General features: G+C 41.7%; 1 protein-coding gene across 1 annotated transcript; it reads left to right on the plus strand.

Annotated features, from left to right (window-relative positions):
* The first annotated feature begins 398 nt into the window (after positions 1 to 398).
* cdc34a (cell division cycle 34 homolog (S. cerevisiae) a) lies at positions 399 to 16,572 on the plus strand. The gene is made up of 5 exons (XM_032525227.1): positions 399 to 870; positions 10,489 to 10,575; positions 11,382 to 11,479; positions 14,802 to 14,936; positions 15,075 to 16,572. The coding sequence occupies exons 1-5, from the start codon at positions 688 to 690 to the stop codon at positions 15,295 to 15,297; spliced, it is 726 nt and encodes a 241-aa protein (XP_032381118.1). The 5' UTR covers positions 399 to 687; the 3' UTR covers positions 15,298 to 16,572.
* The last annotated feature ends 210 nt before the right edge of the window (positions 16,573 to 16,782 follow it).

Genomic DNA, 16,782 nt, shown 5'->3' on the forward strand with positions numbered 1-16,782 from the left:
ATAAAAGCCCCCACTCAAATCTTTAAAGCGTCAACGTGTACGCGAAATGTCTGCTGAGCTGTCATACTCGTTTCTTTTTTGTTTTTGATCCGGGAAGGGTCACTGAGAGCAAGCCTGTCTTTTGCAGGAACTCCCTGGTCGCATTCACTCAGTTAGCTACACATTCATACCCGAAAGCTCCTTTGTACACTGTACAACCACAGTCTGATTGATTTTTATAACAGGTTCATTTTAAATGCATAGCGTTGAACATAGTTGACCAAGGGATTAAGTAGGTATAGAAACTAAAAATCCTGAAAACTAGCTACTGATTCATTCGAAACAAACTTGGGAACGTTGAGATAATTAGGGCCTTTATTTCGAAAGATGTAACCGGAAATGAAATAAATACTGTGTCTAACTTTAAAACAGTAGGTTTGATGGTCGTTAATAACTAGCTAGGACTCCCCGGGATTGTTCACAACAGAGGAAGCCACACCAGCCCTGACCAAATAAAGACCCGTCGCGATTTTTAGATCCTGTTTTGAAACCATACTAACGGAAACTAACGTTAACGCGTTCCTGTGCGAAGGGCTTCGTTCTTCTCCTGATAACAGCTAACGTTATTGTTTGTACCGAGCTAGCTTTGTCCTTTGCAGTCACAGCTGTGGTGTGTTGTTGATATATTTATACAAATCGTTGTGGAATATGGCTCAGCATGGACATCATGTAGCCAGTTCCCAAAAAGCACTAATGCTGGAGATGAAAAGTCTCCAGGATGAGCCAGTCGAAGGGTTCAAAATAACTTTGGTGGACGAGTCGGACATGTACAACTGGGAAGTAGCGATATTCGGACCCCCAAATACGCACTACGAGGGTGGTTATTTTAAGGTGAGTAGCTAATGTTAGCTAGCTGTCGATCTATTGTTCTTGAGCTGGCAGATTTAGCCTACATTTAACTAACTTACTCACAGAGGACAGCCCATGGGTTAACCTTAGCCTCCAAGCAACCGTCCTCAACAACAGCAGGTAAGGTTACAGTTAATAACATTAACTTAGCTAGCTAATTAGCTAGCAGTTGTTTCCTGTTTAATTGTGATTAAACAGTCTCCCCTTCTTTGTTAAACTTTTAATCGACTAGCTACACTCAATCATGATTATTACCTTTTACCGTCGCCAGCTTGAACACAAAAACTTTTTTTTCCTGTGGCTTGTTTTCCTTATAATAGAGATTCATTGAGGTCCCATAATAGTGACAGTCAGTGCATGATCTTGTTTGACAGACTGTGTTAACATGAAAGTAGAGCTGCAAAGATTAATCGATTAGTTGATGACTATTAAATTAATGGCCAACTCTTCTCGGTTTGAGTAATTTTTTGAACAAAAAAAGTTTAAATTCTCTGATTCCAGCTTCTTAAATGTGAAGAATTTTATATATTATAATATATATATGTATGTATGTGTGTGTGTGTGGTGTGGTGTGTGTATATGTGTGTGTGTGTGTGTGTGTGTGTGTGTGTGTGATATTGTGTGTGTATAGTGATATATGTGTGTGTAATGATATATGTGTGTGTATATTGTATATATATGTGTGTGTGTGTATATATGTATATATATGTGTGTGTGTATATATGTATATATTGTGTGTGTGTGTATATATGTTATATATGTGTGTGTGTATATATGTATATTGTGTGTGTATATATGTATATGTATTGTGTGTATATATATGTATATATGTATATGTGTGTGTATATATGTATATATGTATATGTGTGTATATATATGTATATATGTATATGTGTGTGTATAATATGTATATATATATGTGTGTGTATATATGTGTGTGTGTGTGTGTATATATGTGTAATATATGTGTGTGTGTGTGTATATATGTGTATATATGTATGTATTATATATATAAGTGTGTGTATATATATGTGTGTGTATATATATATATATATGTGTGTATATATATATGTATATATATATATATGTGAAATATATATGTGTATATATATATATATATATATATTTGTGTGTGTTATATATATATGTGTGTGTGTGTGTATATATGTGTGGTATATATATATATATATATATATATATAATATATATATATATATAGAGGAGAGATATATGTATGTGTGTACTGTATGTGTCAGACATAGCATAACTACCTCAAGCTTTTAATGTTCCCATGATTAGCCAAGCTCATCATCTATAATTAACTCATTCAATCATTTCCTTTTGTGTTTTACTTTACAAATCAACAACCCTATCTTGAATAGGCCTTTTTGTTTGTATATTCAAATGAACTAAATCCATAAGGTATGGTCACCTTGCTTTTGAAAATGTAGCTATACAGCCCCAATCTTAGCTTGCCCAATTTTTGGTAACTTGTCATAAGCCATTTAATTTGTTTTCTAGCTCACTTCCACCCTTGAGAGTACAGATGTGTTGGTTTCACAGATCTGTTTTCCTGTTTCTTAGTATTTGTGTCATTGACAGAGAGGGTTGGCCGTTTACAAAGCCTCCACTAACAGGACTGAATTGTGAAACTGAAAAAAAAGCACTTGATACTTGTTTGTAAGATCTTTTTAGAGTGACAGGAATGTAAGCTCTACTTATTTTCATGGCACCATAGCTGTGACCATTGACCTCCTCAAGTATGTAGGTATCGCGAAGGAGAATTAGAACACCGTCACTGTTCACTACTAGTTGTTTGTACTGATTTGCCCTGAAAGTTGGAGCTACAGTACCATATTTTAAACTCACTTTGAAGTGCCACTCAAAGGCACACACCTACATTGTAAAAATAGACTAGCATTACATTTGCTGCCATAGAGAGCCCTCTGTTGATTTGACTCAAACTTAAATGAGTGTGTGTAAAAATCAACTTCAGGTAAACACTGAGGGGATTGTTGCTCAATCCAAGTCCTATGCTAATGTGGTTATTCATCCTATAAAGCACTTTGATTTATTACTTTGTCTGGCAAAGTCAAATAAACCCCTGTTAAAGCTGCTTCAAAATTGCCCTAGATAGTTGTTTGATTGGACATCAAAAAAAAAATAATGAGCTGTGATTATGGTGGCATAATGGTTCTGTCTTTCTGAGAAAAAGACAAGAATAATGTAGGTCAGGGCTCTAATAGAACATTTAAATGTGCCTTTGAAGGAGTTAAAAAACAACAACAACAAACTCAAATTGTGCATGGTCTCTTTTATAAGGGCTTTTTGTTGTGGGCTCATAATGCTAAATCCTGCACACTTTATTATTAATATGTGTTCTATTAGGGCTGAGCAATATAGAGAAAATCAAAAATCACGATATTTTTGACCAAATACCTCAATATCGATACCGCAACTATTTTGTAGTTTTTACTATTTGTGCTTTCACAAAATATTTACACATTGAGATTTTTGATAAATATTCATCAGTAATGTGAATATGATGACTAAGTGAGTAAAGGCAAATCATAGAACAGTTAACAGTCTAAGTTCAGAAAATTACATAATTTTACTGTAATGCAGCCTTTATTACCAGGAAAAGACACCTCTTATGCCATATGATGATATCCAAAATCTAAGACAATATCTAGTCTCATATCCCAATATTGATATAATATCGATATATTGCCCAGCTCTATGTTCCATATGCATGAGCTGTTAAGCCCACTGTGTTCAGATTATCCAGCATATTGTGACTGCTCTGTTTGTAAACCCATCACTTCGGTGCTTTGTTGTTCCAGTCGTTGAGAAGCTTGTCCATTTTGCCTCTGGTATATTTCAAGCCTGTGTGAACACAAGCAGAGGGCCCCCGCCAGGCTACCGTAGACGGTGTTCTGTCCGTATCCGTGTGGGTGCTGTGTACAGGAATCCTTTGTCGGGCCAGGAATGCACAGCCTGGCTGTGAAATCCACCGCATGGTTGTGACTCATTGTTCTCCGCTGGGTTTCCATCCAACCAGTTTGCTATATTCAAACAAAAAAGAAGAAGAAAAAAACAACAACCCTTTTTTTCTGCTCCAGGTTATTGAAACAAACAGTCATGACATGCTTCAGCTGCATGTTCATCTGAAACGGCAATTAACGGCGTCATACGAAACCTGGCTGAGTCAGCTATTTATTTCACATGTGTTGCTCTCAAAGAGTCACACCATGGTGAAGACATTATGACTGCAGGCATACAGTGGACTGAGACATACTGAAATGTCATTCAAACAACATTAGATAACTGTCCTGCATCCACAAAACATATGTAAACAGTGCCATATCATGATACATTGTTGGTCTCACAATAGGCCCCTGTGTTGTGTGTTGGTGTGTGTGTGTGGTGTGTGTGTGTGTGTGTGTGTTGTGTGTGTGGTGTGGTGTGTGTGTGTGTGGGTGTGTGTGGTGTGTGTGGTGTGTGTGTGTGTGTGGTGTGTGGGTGTGGGGGGGGGTCTAGGTATAGCTACATTTGTGGGGACCAAAAATTGTGAAAACAGTATATTTATGGGGACCTGAGTGCTTTGTGGGGACCAAAATGCTGGTCCCCATACCGTTAAAGGGCTTTTTGAGGACTAAGACTTGGTTTTAGGAGTAGGGTTAGGTTATGGTTAGGGTGAGGGTGAGGGTTAGGCATTTAGGTTTGATGGTTAAGGTTAGGGTAAGGGGCTAGGGAATGCATTATGTCAATTACTGGTCCCCACAAAGATAGGCAGACACAACTCTGTGTGTGTGTGTGTCATGTGAAGTATCCCTCCAGGCTCTGAGTGTCTGATGATCCTGGCAAAGGGCCAGTCAGCCCCATACATGAAGCAGTTTAGTTTGTGTACGGTAAAATATGTTCGTCTGTGGTTTAAATATGAAAACTGTAGTGCAAATGGGGGCATCTTGATCAACTGTAGTATTGACATTAATGGAAAGTTTTTGGTCCATCACAACTGTTGATCGTGTCTCATAATCATGACCAAAACATGAAAACTGTGTTAGCCATTTTCTATCTCTGTGTAGATCTGGTTCCTAACAGTTTCTCTCCGTTCTTTTTCCCATTCTCTTTAACATCTCTGTCTTCTTTTCTCGTATTTTCTCAACACGGGGGAAGTCTTACAAAATCAAGAAGTGAGACCTCTGTGTTTTTCTGAAATGAAAAAGTTTTCAACATGTCATCTGGGGAAATGATGACAAGCGCAGTCCGTGCTGCAATGATTGATTGAAAGAAAGATGTTTGTCTCTAAAGTGTTTCATTTGCAGAGGAGCCCCTTGTTTTTGCAGTCTCACAATTAGTGAGTGCTTGCAGTTTTGTCTGATACGGCGATCCTCTCCTGTATGGTGGAGTAACATAAAACACAAAACCCACTTTCTGTTCTCTCCATGTTGATGAGTTTATTTAGTTAATAAAACAACAAGGATGGCCATAATAACATGTGCGGGTCCATCAACTCTACTTGGGAACTACCACTTTGCTTTTTCTGTGACACCAGAGTCTGTCAGTTCCCATTTGGCAGGTTTGACCTGTTCCTGCTCCGTTTGGTGTTGTGTACCAGAACAGCAAAAGAAAAGGCACTGTGCTTTATAACTGTAAGGTCATGGTCACTGTGATAGTTAACAGAAACTATGCTGTGTGTGTAGTGACTGCACTGCTGTGAAAAAGCAGCTGGGATCTGTGAAATTGGATGGCTGGCCGTGTTTGAAGTGCTGCTGTGTCAGCACCTGGCATCTTTGTCGTTTTTTGTTGCATGAAATTATGACGTAATCGGGATCTCTGCAACTCAACGTATACCGTGGAACAGAACCTCTTTCACATCTCAGTCATGTGGTGACCTCGAGTGGTTAACTAAACACTGACAGACCACTTCTTCACAGCTAGCATGAAAAGGAGGGGTGTTGCTCTTTGCTTTTGGCTTGTCTGTCTTTTTCAGCTCAAGACGATCCATTGACACTGAGTTCTGTTAAGCAGCTGACTGTGTGCCTTCCTCTTTTTCCTCCGCGGGGGTATTCATCATCATTTGTACCAGCTCCATGTTAGCCTTGCAGTAGCAGTGGAGAGGAGGGTACCAGCAAGAGGACCCAGCCCGGCTGCAGAGGGCTTGGCCGAGCCTGGCTGAGCTGCCGGAGTCATGTTTCCCCCCCCCCCCTCTGGCTGTGTCACAGAGAAATGAGAGCAGGGCAGAGGAAAGAAGAGGGAATACAGAAACTGCCAGATCAAGAGCAGACAGAGTCTTTCCTTCTAGCCTTTCCTTTTTGAAAGGAGAGCCTGCTGTGAATAGAGGTGAGCATGAGGCCCCAGTAGACCGGTTATATGTCCCCCTGAAGCCCTGGCCATGTGTTCTTTTTCTCTTCCTGTATGGGGCCACCAGTGTGGTGATCATACCTGTGAAACATATCTGTAAAGGCTGTTTGTTTGAAATTGTAAAGGTGTTGCGACCACCTTAGAAGAATCCGTTTGGAACATAACTTCAGCTTTTGACCCTTTTATCTTCTCCTCAACGTGCTCTTCTTGTGCTAAGTCAATGAGACAGAGGCCTGCTGGGTACAGACATGAAAAGTGTGTGTGTGTGTGTGTGTGTGTGTGTGTGTGTGTGTGTGTGATTGTGTGTGTGTGATTGTGTGTGCGAGAAGGTTAGGACCTTTTTCCTCGTCATTCAGTGCGAGTGTTGGGTGGGTGTGTGAGGAGAAGGTCTGTAGAGAAGGCAAAGAGGTGCTCAGGGAGAACAGAATGATTTGTTCTGTTCAGGGTCTTTGCGCTGACCTGGTTTACTTTGCCTCGCTGTCACTTTCCGCAGGCTGGGCACGTTCACTCTCGTTCCCGTTCTCTCTTCAAGGCTTCAAGCTTTTTTAGCCAACAGTCCAAGAAAGATTTCCGCAGAAAGATTAAATTGATCTTGTACTGTTTTCTCAGCAACGAGCCTTTCATGAGTCCTTTTTTCTTTCTTTTTTTACGTGTTTGGCAGGAAATTGGCTGCTCTTCAAACGAGCTGTTCAGGTTTACTTAACTTTTTGGATGCTGTTAATTTTGTGCTCTATACAATTATGAGTCATGACATGCATGCTGTCAGCTGTAGCATGTTGCAGCAAGTGTACTGAGGCTGAGCACTTAGTGATGGGCAGAGGTCTTCTCTGAGCTTGTATATCTGAAGCAAAAAGTCCTTCCCAGTAGGGGAGACACACTGAGATGGGAGAGAGCCGGTGTTGTACAGTGATGGCTCTTATGTGAGTATATAATAGGGATGTGAATTGATCTATTCAATACATGAGTTGATCCCTGGAAACTAAAAAGAGAAAGGTAATATTGTTGGCCTTCTAAGAGCCAGCTGCATTGCTTTTGTTCCTCCTTGTGTTTCTTGTCTTCTGTCTGCGTGGTGCTGATGAGATGGGAGACAAATGAGCCAAACAAGCAGTCTGTCTGTGTTTAGGCCGGCTCTGTGGCCACTTGTTTGTGGCATTGTGTTACAAGGGATATGGTTTTAAAGCTTCCTGCTAAGCTGCATTGTGAAATCATGCTCTTACCATCTAAAGGGATCAATGTGCATGCTTATCCTTAATGCACATCGCCACCTTCCTGATGTACTTGCATTCCGACTTGCAATCACAACTTGGTTGTGATTAGGGCTGCACAATATAGTCACTGAGATATCAACTGGTGCAATAAACACATTGCGAAAGGATGCGGCGTATTGCAAAAGACACTCCGAGGTTTTAGTGGTAGTTGAAAGAAAATATCAGTAGAAAAAGACACTTTCAAATGTAACTGTAATTTTTTTCAGTTGTTTGTTCAATAGTTATTTTATTGGTTTACATTTATACAAATAATAAGGATTAATATACACGTAATCAATAAAAGATGTGATGGAGAGATGCAAAAAAAACCTCAGAGTGGCTTAATCTGAGCACTCTCCAGTGCATATTCCACAAAAAAATAAACTAAAATACTGAAAAGAAAAGTGTTGGAAATGATAACCTTTTCATTTTGTTTTATATTCAACAAGCAAAACAATTTGTTGGATTTTCCCAGAATATTGAAAGCATCAGAACTGCAGAACTATGTACATTTTAATATTGGTTTATCGCAGATATAGTAATGTTATTGCAATATTCAACGTTATCACATTGCATATTTTCCTCATATTGTGAGGAGCCCTAAATGTGATGAATAAAGCCATTTATTGGAAAGAGTTGATGCATAGGTCTCAAAGCAAAGTACTAGATACCAAGTGGGATACATTTTTAATTCAAATATTTAAAGCTATAGTGCGTAGGTTCTGTCTCCCCATGAGGGATTCTCAGTAATGACAACAACACTGTCATTGCATCCAGCAAGCCTTTGGTGATCGTGCACCACCCTCGCCCCTCCCCCACGCAGTTACTTCCTAGCCAAGGACGACACGGAGGATTATTAAAACCTTTTGGACTCTTCAGAACAGGTAACTATCTTCGCTCAAGCTTCTGCGTGCAAAAGTTGCCGGACTACACCATTTTGTTAACATGAGAAATACAGAGTTTTGCGGAGCTAATAGTATTAATTAGCCTTAACTTAACTTATTTGGCAATGGCTTGAATGTAACGGAAGTCCATTATTATAAAAAAAACTTCCTATCCTATGTAATGAAAGCAGCAATGCGGAGTTGTTGGTACCGTTTCCCTGTGTCACCACAGAGCCGGTTGCTCTGGTTTGCTTTTCACAATTGGACAAAGTGGCTTTTTTTTTTTTTTTTTCAATGTCCGATGGATTTTTTTTTTGACATCATAGATATCAAAGAAATAAAATTATTTAAATGACAGCTGAATGGATAGACAGTTATTTGCCAAAGGAATTCAGTTTGACGGGAAAACAAAACTCATAAAAATGCCAGAAAATGAAAGACGCCAAGCTGCTGAAGAGCGTTTTAATCACACTGTTTTGTTGGAAAATCCAACCTGGGAGACAAACAAACATAAACCACTTTACCCACTGGGAGTGTTGGTGCAGCGTTACGTTCAGCTGAATGCCCTCTAGGTCGCTGTTACACCATTTCCATTCCATTTTGAATAGGACCACAGTCCATGTCCAACTGACTGTGGGCAGATGTGGAGGCAGGGAAGTTTCCCAAATGTACAAGATTAGATTATCTTTGGCTACTTTTCAGGCAATAGACAGATATTATCTTGATGCTGATATTGTTTTGGAAGACAAATCAAGCTCTCGCTGCTGTTCCCTGGCCCTCTTCTTCCTCCCCCCCCTCCTGACTGGCTGCTGTTGGTTGCACTGTTGCCAGCATGTATTGTGTACAACGCTGGTCTGAACCCTGCACTCTGAAGGGCCGCTAATTTTCTAGCAGGGTCAGTCCGACCCGGGGATTTTTATTTTTTTCCCTACAAGCAGCATTCCCTCAGGACTGTGTCAGTGTTTCCTCTCTGCTCTGATTTTATATGGTGAGAGCAGGTTTATTCTGCAAATCCGGATCACTCAAGACACCAAATACTAAAAAATGTGGCACTTGTATGGAAAGTCAGGTCACTGACACACTGTAAAGGTAACAGACAATCAAATGGTTTAAATTCTACTGTCTGTTGCACGCAAAGAGGGATAATACCTTTATGTTAAGCATGAGTATTATATAAAGCACAACCCCTTTTATTCCAAGTAAAATCCCCCCTGCCTCCTCCCACCACCACTCCAACACCTCCCTGCTCCCATGCACCCGCTCCCCCTGCCTCCCGCTTGTCTGTTCATTGTGACGAGGACCAGCTGACCATGCCAAATCAGCACATGTGAGCAAGTGTGTGGATGTTTATATGACAGGGGGGGGATCAGCAGAAGGTTTCATGCTGTGAGTGACGTGCGTGTGTGTAATCAGTGTAGTCAGTGTGTCTCCCACCGTCCCACCCATGGCACGCATAATGGAGAAAGTTGTCCATGCATAGTAGCATTTATAGAGTGTGTGGGTGTGGTTTCAGTGCATATAATAGCAGAACATGGGTGTGAGTAGTGGATTGTCTTTGGTTGCAGTGACAGCTGGAGAGGACAAACCCCCACAATGTCTTTATATCAGCGGCCCCCCTCACCCATTGGTGTATCTTTAAGCTCAACACACTCGGCAGCTGAATGCACTGCCTCCCTCCCTCCCTCCCTCCCTCCCTCCCTCTCTCCACACCGTATTACATTACACTGTCATTAGCTCCTCCATGCTCAGCCACCTTTGTAGGGTTTGCATGACTCTACAACTACTATTTATAGGTTTCTTTCAATCACGTATTGATGCAGATCAGCATGATTGTGGAGATCTTCATTCTGCGTGTGTGTGTGTGTATGCGTGCTTGGGCACGCATGTTTTTTGGGATTTCGTAACAAAAGTATATGTTATTCAATACACACTATAGGTTTTCTATAGTAACGTTGCTCTTTTAAGCTAAGGGGTGGAAATGGTTCTCCCAAACAGCAATAGTTCAGAGCAAAGTAGTCATGACTTGTCTGTTGGCAAAGAGAGAAGTGTAGGTAACCTGCCCACCTTTCACAATCCTGATCTGTGTCTTCTCTCGCCCTCAGGCTCGGATCAAGTTCCCCGTCGACTACCCGTACTCTCCACCTGCTTTCCGCTTCCTCACCAAAATGTGGCATCCCAACATTTATGAGGTAATTGTGACCAGTATGAATTAGGAATGGACCGATACTGGTTTTTCAAGGCCTGTACTGATTATTAGTAGTTAATCAAATCGTTAACCGTTCGAAAATGAAAACCTTTAAGTCAAAATTAGGATTTTGGAATGTTACAAACTCTAACATAAAACTTTGTTTAGATGCTTTAAGCAATTCAAGTTTGTTGTCATATGCACCTTAGTACAGAGTACCACAGCAATGAAATACAATATGTCTTTTGCACTCTCTCAGCCCCAGTCAATAGTAACAGTTATAAATAACATAGCATTTAAAATCTTTAAAAACATGGAGCATAACCAGCACAGTAGACATAGTGACTAAGTTCAAACCACTTATTTAATAAATGAGAAACGTACAACATAATACACAGTAAAAAAGACAGTCAGGTAGTGTTGTGGGACTCAGTGGTGAGTGAATCCGAAGCAGAGGGACAGACACAGAGCTGTGGCGGAGCCAAAGTAGAGCACAACTGAATTAACTTTATCGGTTTTTAGGCAAATAAAACACTGATACAGATCATCTGCAAACTGCCTCCTATAAATGCTTGGGAAAAACATACAGGAGCTTCCCATAGGCTTTAATACACCTGTGAGCTAGTGTCATATTTGTAGGGTGCATATGAGGATAAGATAACACTAGATCCTGGTAAAACTCAAATCTTTTTGGAATTTTTAAATGTTTATTTTAGACAAATTATAGAAAAGTGTCCAGTCCTATTTTCTCATGTTTAACTGTAGCTGAGGAACTATTGAACGTGCTGAGGTATTCTCTCGTGTCCCTAGAACGGTGATGTATGCATCTCTATCCTGCACCCACCAGTGGACGACCCACAGAGCGGAGAGTTGCCTTCAGAGAGGTGGAACCCCACACAGAACGTCAGGTACACTACGAAATGTTCTCAATTCCGTCTTTCTTTATTTTTTTTTTTTTTTTTCATTTTTATAAACCTTTATTTATCCAAGTAAGTCAACTTGAGATTTGCAACAACAACCTGTCAAATTCACAGTTACACATTCATCCCTGGAAGCTATCACAATCTGATCTGCTGGCAATTGCGCAGCTCCATTGGAGCGATTAGGTTAAGGGCCTTGCTCAAGGGCCCCTCAGTGGTGGTGGTGAGGGAGGAACAAGCTTTCCCCTCCAGGACACAAGCTCGCTTCTTTAACCTTTAGGCTTCAGTCCTAGTTTAACATGAACGGAAATGTCAAACAAGGTTACAGTTTGTCCAGTCGCTCACAGCTGCCTCCTTAAATGTAATTATTTGAATCAACAACAGTCAATCTCTTAGCCAATTTGTCAAATGGTGATGTTTTTTCCTCCTCTCACTGTCCACATTCCTGCATTTGACATGTGGAGAGCAAAGATCAGATAGTCAAGGCTGAAATCAACCCAATCAAGTTCCCATCACGCATTAACTCAACCCGCTAATCTTAATGTTGGGAAGTCCTATTGTAGTTGGGTCATAATGTTGCGATTTTATTGTTGGTATTGTTATTGTGGTGGTGTTTTAATGCTGTGCAATTGTATTTTTATTGTAGTGTTGTCCTTGCGTTGTGGCTTTTATTGTTGCTTTGGAGTTTTAATGTTGTGGGTTTTGTCGTCGTTGTGGTGGTGTTTTATTCTTGTGAAATCTTCTTTTTTTTTTTATGCTTCAGTGTTAGATTTCCCTTCTAACAGAGATGTTATTCTCTGTTTCCTGCTCCGGGGCTACAAATGAAAAGTAGCTTACAGCTCAGTTCGATACTGCTAAGGAGCTGCGCGGTTTCCTGCTCAAATAAACAAATAATGGCATGTTAATAAATTAATTAATCAGGATTACAGACATGGATTTCCAAGAGCTTTGCACCTCAATGCCATGTCAAAGAATTACCCTACTTCTAATGTCCACGTTTTCCCCATTGTCTTCTTGTACACCAATCAATACAGACTAAAGGCTTCAGGTATCATGCACGTGTTTGTGCAGCTTGGATCCCATTTCTTACAAATTGCTGGAACTAAGCATTTCTGGACTTTACCCTTCCAGCTCCAGCAATTTTTTGGATTTTTCTACCTAGCAGGATTTAGATGTGGCATGAGTTCAACTTGCAAAAACTTTCTGTAGTTTTCTTCTTTTGGGCTATTGTCATCTGCTAATATAGCTGATAGCATTAGCTGTTTAAATATCTTCCTCCAGATCATGGCTGTTTAAAAATACTGATGTGAGGGTTAGACCTGACAAACCCAAACACATCGTGCACCCGGTGCATTGCAGCACAAAGACCGACTCAAGTGTCTTTGCTATTTTAAAACCAACGCAGTTGTTAATTTCCCGTCCTGCACCCACATCATTTAAATAGCAAATGCACTTGCACCCATGGGAGTGTTGGTCTTACAGGGAGGTGTGTTCAGGTGCATTCTTGGCGTATTGCTATCTTGAGGCAGCGGGAAGTGATTGCGCCACTTACCAACAAAAACACACACTTGCATAAGATTAAAAATATTACGTTGCAAATCCGCCATCATAATAGCAATGCACCAAGGTACAAACACGCCTGGCTTTTAAAGGGAATGGGAGATGACACTCTGATTGGTTTATTGCATGTTATTGCAACACAACTATGAATTAATAAAGACACTAAGTACAACCCTTTTGAACCATGCGCACCGACCTTTTTTTTCTGCCGCACCTGCGCCATGCGCTTCATGCCACGCTCTTAGACCGTTAAAATAGGGCCCAATGTGTCCAAGTTTGTCCCCCTTTTGTTGCGTATTTCAGATTATGCAATATCTAGGAGCAGCTAAACTATTATTATAGATTTTAGTGATTTATATTAGGTAGGACAGTTGTTTAAGATCTTCTCAAACTTTCAAACATGAAGTATAATTAATTAGGTTTGGGTACAGAAATCTGACAAAATGGTACCGGCCCCAAAACAGCAGGTATCTATCATGAAAAATGACAACACAGATTTCGGTGCCTCATTTTGGTGCCTGTGCGACTCTCTGGCTCTCCAAAACTGATTTTAGAGGCAACAGAAGCATGACGTTAGTTGCCAGACCTTCCTCCACAGCGCTCGGAAGAAGGTCTGGCTAGTCCACACAACATTCTGGGGTAGGAGAAAAACGTGCTCTGATTTATTTCAATTTCCTCGCGGGAGTCATCCCAAAAGAATTAATAAAGAAAAGTCTAAGTCTGTTGGCATACGCTGTTGAAGTTTACAACTACTGGATCTGCCCAGAACCACTCTGGATCTTCCATAACCAATCACTGTTTGGCCATGATGTCGGGGGTGTTCGGGAGAACTGAAAGGCTTCGCTCACATCTTTCACCGCCGCCATTACGGAACAACAACTCAAACTAGTAGCGCATGACCTCAACTCCATCGTTCTCAGCCACTCCCTCTGTTTCCTGATTGGACCGGTTAAAATTTGACCGGAGAAAACCCAACAAATATACCGTAAACCCAGAAGTAGTAATGAATTAAAATTGAGCAGAAGTACGTAGGAGGGCGGAGCCAGGCTAATCTTTGACATCAGTAGGGGACATCTGGCAGAATTGAGGGACATCCTGCAAAACCTCCTGCAGCACTGGAACCATCTCGTAAATGAAACATTGTTGATAAAGACTAGTTAACACTACACTTGGCAGCAGGTACTGTCAGCCTAACGTTAGCTAGTAGCTGGCTTAAACATGGTAAAAATGCTGAAAGCTAAACGGTGCAGGCTTTATTTACACACAGGTACACATACAGACACCAACTTTCATTGGTAGATATAACTGTGTCCCCAGTAACGGGCCCTCTGTAGCCTCTGAGCTGATGAGGGCCCACTACACCTGTTTCACCGGCTCTATTGCTGCAGTCTGAACTAAACTTCAATGATCACAAAAACAAAATCAGTCCCACATACATAAGTACAAGTTGATTCAGCTGAGTCAAAGAAAGTATAAATACTAATGTCAGTATCTGTTCTAATGAACAGCTGCTCTTGGAGCTCAATTCAACAGATGACAGCAGAGACAAATGGATGTTGTGATGTTTAGCAGGCTGGTTGTCTGACCCTAACCTTCATCTCTCCCCCTCTCTTTCTCTCTTTGTCCATGTGTCCTTCTTTTCTTTCATTCTTTCCATTTCCGTTATCAATGTCTCATCTTACCTCCATCTTCCCTCCTGTATTGCGTTCCTGTATTTGAATCTCGCTCCACTCTCTGACCTCTCTTTCAGGACCATCCTGCTCAGTGTGATCTCTTTGCTGAACGAGCCCAACACTTTCTCCCCGGCCAACGTGGATGCATCCGTCATGTACCGCAAGTGGAGGGACAGCAAGGGCAAGGACAGAGAATACATCGAGATCATCAGGTACCAAGAAGAAAAACAACAGCTGACACACAGCACCCTGGGAGCTCGTCCGTGCTGCAGGTACAGACTACCGGCACTCAAGCTGTGCGTGGCCTCATCTGCTTTTTTGTTTTTCTCTTCTGGCTTTCGTCCTCACAGGAAGCAGGTGGTGGCTACAAAAGCTGAAGCAGAGCGGGACGGCGTCAAGGTTCCCGTCACGTTGGACGAGTACTGCGTCCGCACCCAAGTCCCGCCCACAGACGACGGCTCCAACCTCTTGTACGACGATTACTACGACGACGAGGAACTGGAGGAAGAGGACGAGGACGACAACGAGGACTGTTGCTATGACGACGATGACTCAGGCACCGAGGATTCCTGACCATGCCTACCCATGATGTCTCCCTCTCGTCCCTGACCAGTCCCCGGCCTCACCCCCTCGCCGTACACACACACACACACACCTCCCTTCCTTGTCATGGACTGAACTTTAACTCCCTGCCCCCGTCTTCCTCCTGAATCAACACCCCCCCCCCCCCCACACACACACACTGTCCACCTTCTGTCACATGTGCAGTCACAGTATGCACACTAAAACCTGATGCATCAAAGAGAAGAAAGCTACAGAGTTGTTTTTGTTTTGTTTCTTACATGTTACATTATCATTTTTTTTCATTTGGCGTCTGAGTAGAGGTTACACACGATGCGCACACACACAGTAGCACAACTTACAGATAGTACATCCGTTTGTCTGCGCTGGTAACTAAAAAAAACAAAAAGCGTTTTAGCTCCAAGATCCGTTCCTTCTTCTGGCTTTGAGTGGAACAAAGTGTGTCAGATGACCAAGTTTCTTGTAGAAAACTTGGAACGCTCGCACCTTTTTATCTGACATTGTCAGCAGGGTGGAATATAACGTCACAGGTCAGATCAGAGTAAAACAAGCAGGGAGCATTTGCAAAGTAGGCTAATTTAGAAAGATTGGCGGTGTGTGTTGTGTGTGTGTGTGTGTGTGTGTGTGTGTGTGTGTGTGTGTGTGTGTGTGTGTGTGTGTGTGTGTGTGTGTGTGTGGTGTGTGTGTGTGGTGTGTGTGTGTGTGTGGTGTGTGTGTGGTGTGTGGTGTGTTTGAAAAGCTGAATCACGTCTGTCTGTGAGCCATGTGTGTGACTTCTGGTTTAGCGAGCTGTTTGAAGCCGTGCCGTGCTTCTCCTCTGACCTTTCTTGAGCACCAAGGCCTGTGCTGCACCAAACAGGCAAGTTATCCGTTTCAAAAAAAGAAGAAAAAAAAGCTGTTCACACTCCCTTGTGCCTTCCCTCACTCCCTGAAATCACAGATCTGAATGACTGGATGGGCCTGCCTCGGCCGAGGGAGATATTCAAGCTCACAAGGTCTCAGGTGGGGAGACTGTGCAAACGGCGCCCTCCTGATGGAACAAACGTATTAATAGATTAGTCAGATTTGTCCATGGCCTGAGTGAGAAAGGTGTAAGATCCAACAGCTGAACTGAAGACTGGAATGTAGATCAGAATTACACAATCGTCCTCTCGACTGCCACGCAGCCTTCAACATATAAGCACGTGCTACTAGTGGCCTGGATGCATTAACAAACAGCTAGCTGAGCCTGCTGCTGCTCCTAACAATCCAATGTACTGTATTGAAGAAGAAAAAACAACCTATGCAGTCAGTGCTTGAATCTACTTAATATGCAGTGCTTTAAATGTGGCAGTAAAGCTGAGCCTTTTCAACAGTCCGACCTGAACTCCAGCTTGAGTTTTACAACCTGTAAGGGCTTTGGACTCACTATGTCCTTGGTTAGAGATGGACATGTGTATTTGTGACTGTCTTTTTATGTTCATCGGTGGTTTGTTA

Source organism: Etheostoma spectabile, chromosome 9 (assembly GCF_008692095.1).
Source record: "Etheostoma spectabile isolate EspeVRDwgs_2016 chromosome 9, UIUC_Espe_1.0, whole genome shotgun sequence".
Taxonomy (NCBI): Eukaryota; Metazoa; Chordata; class Actinopteri; order Perciformes; family Percidae; genus Etheostoma; species Etheostoma spectabile.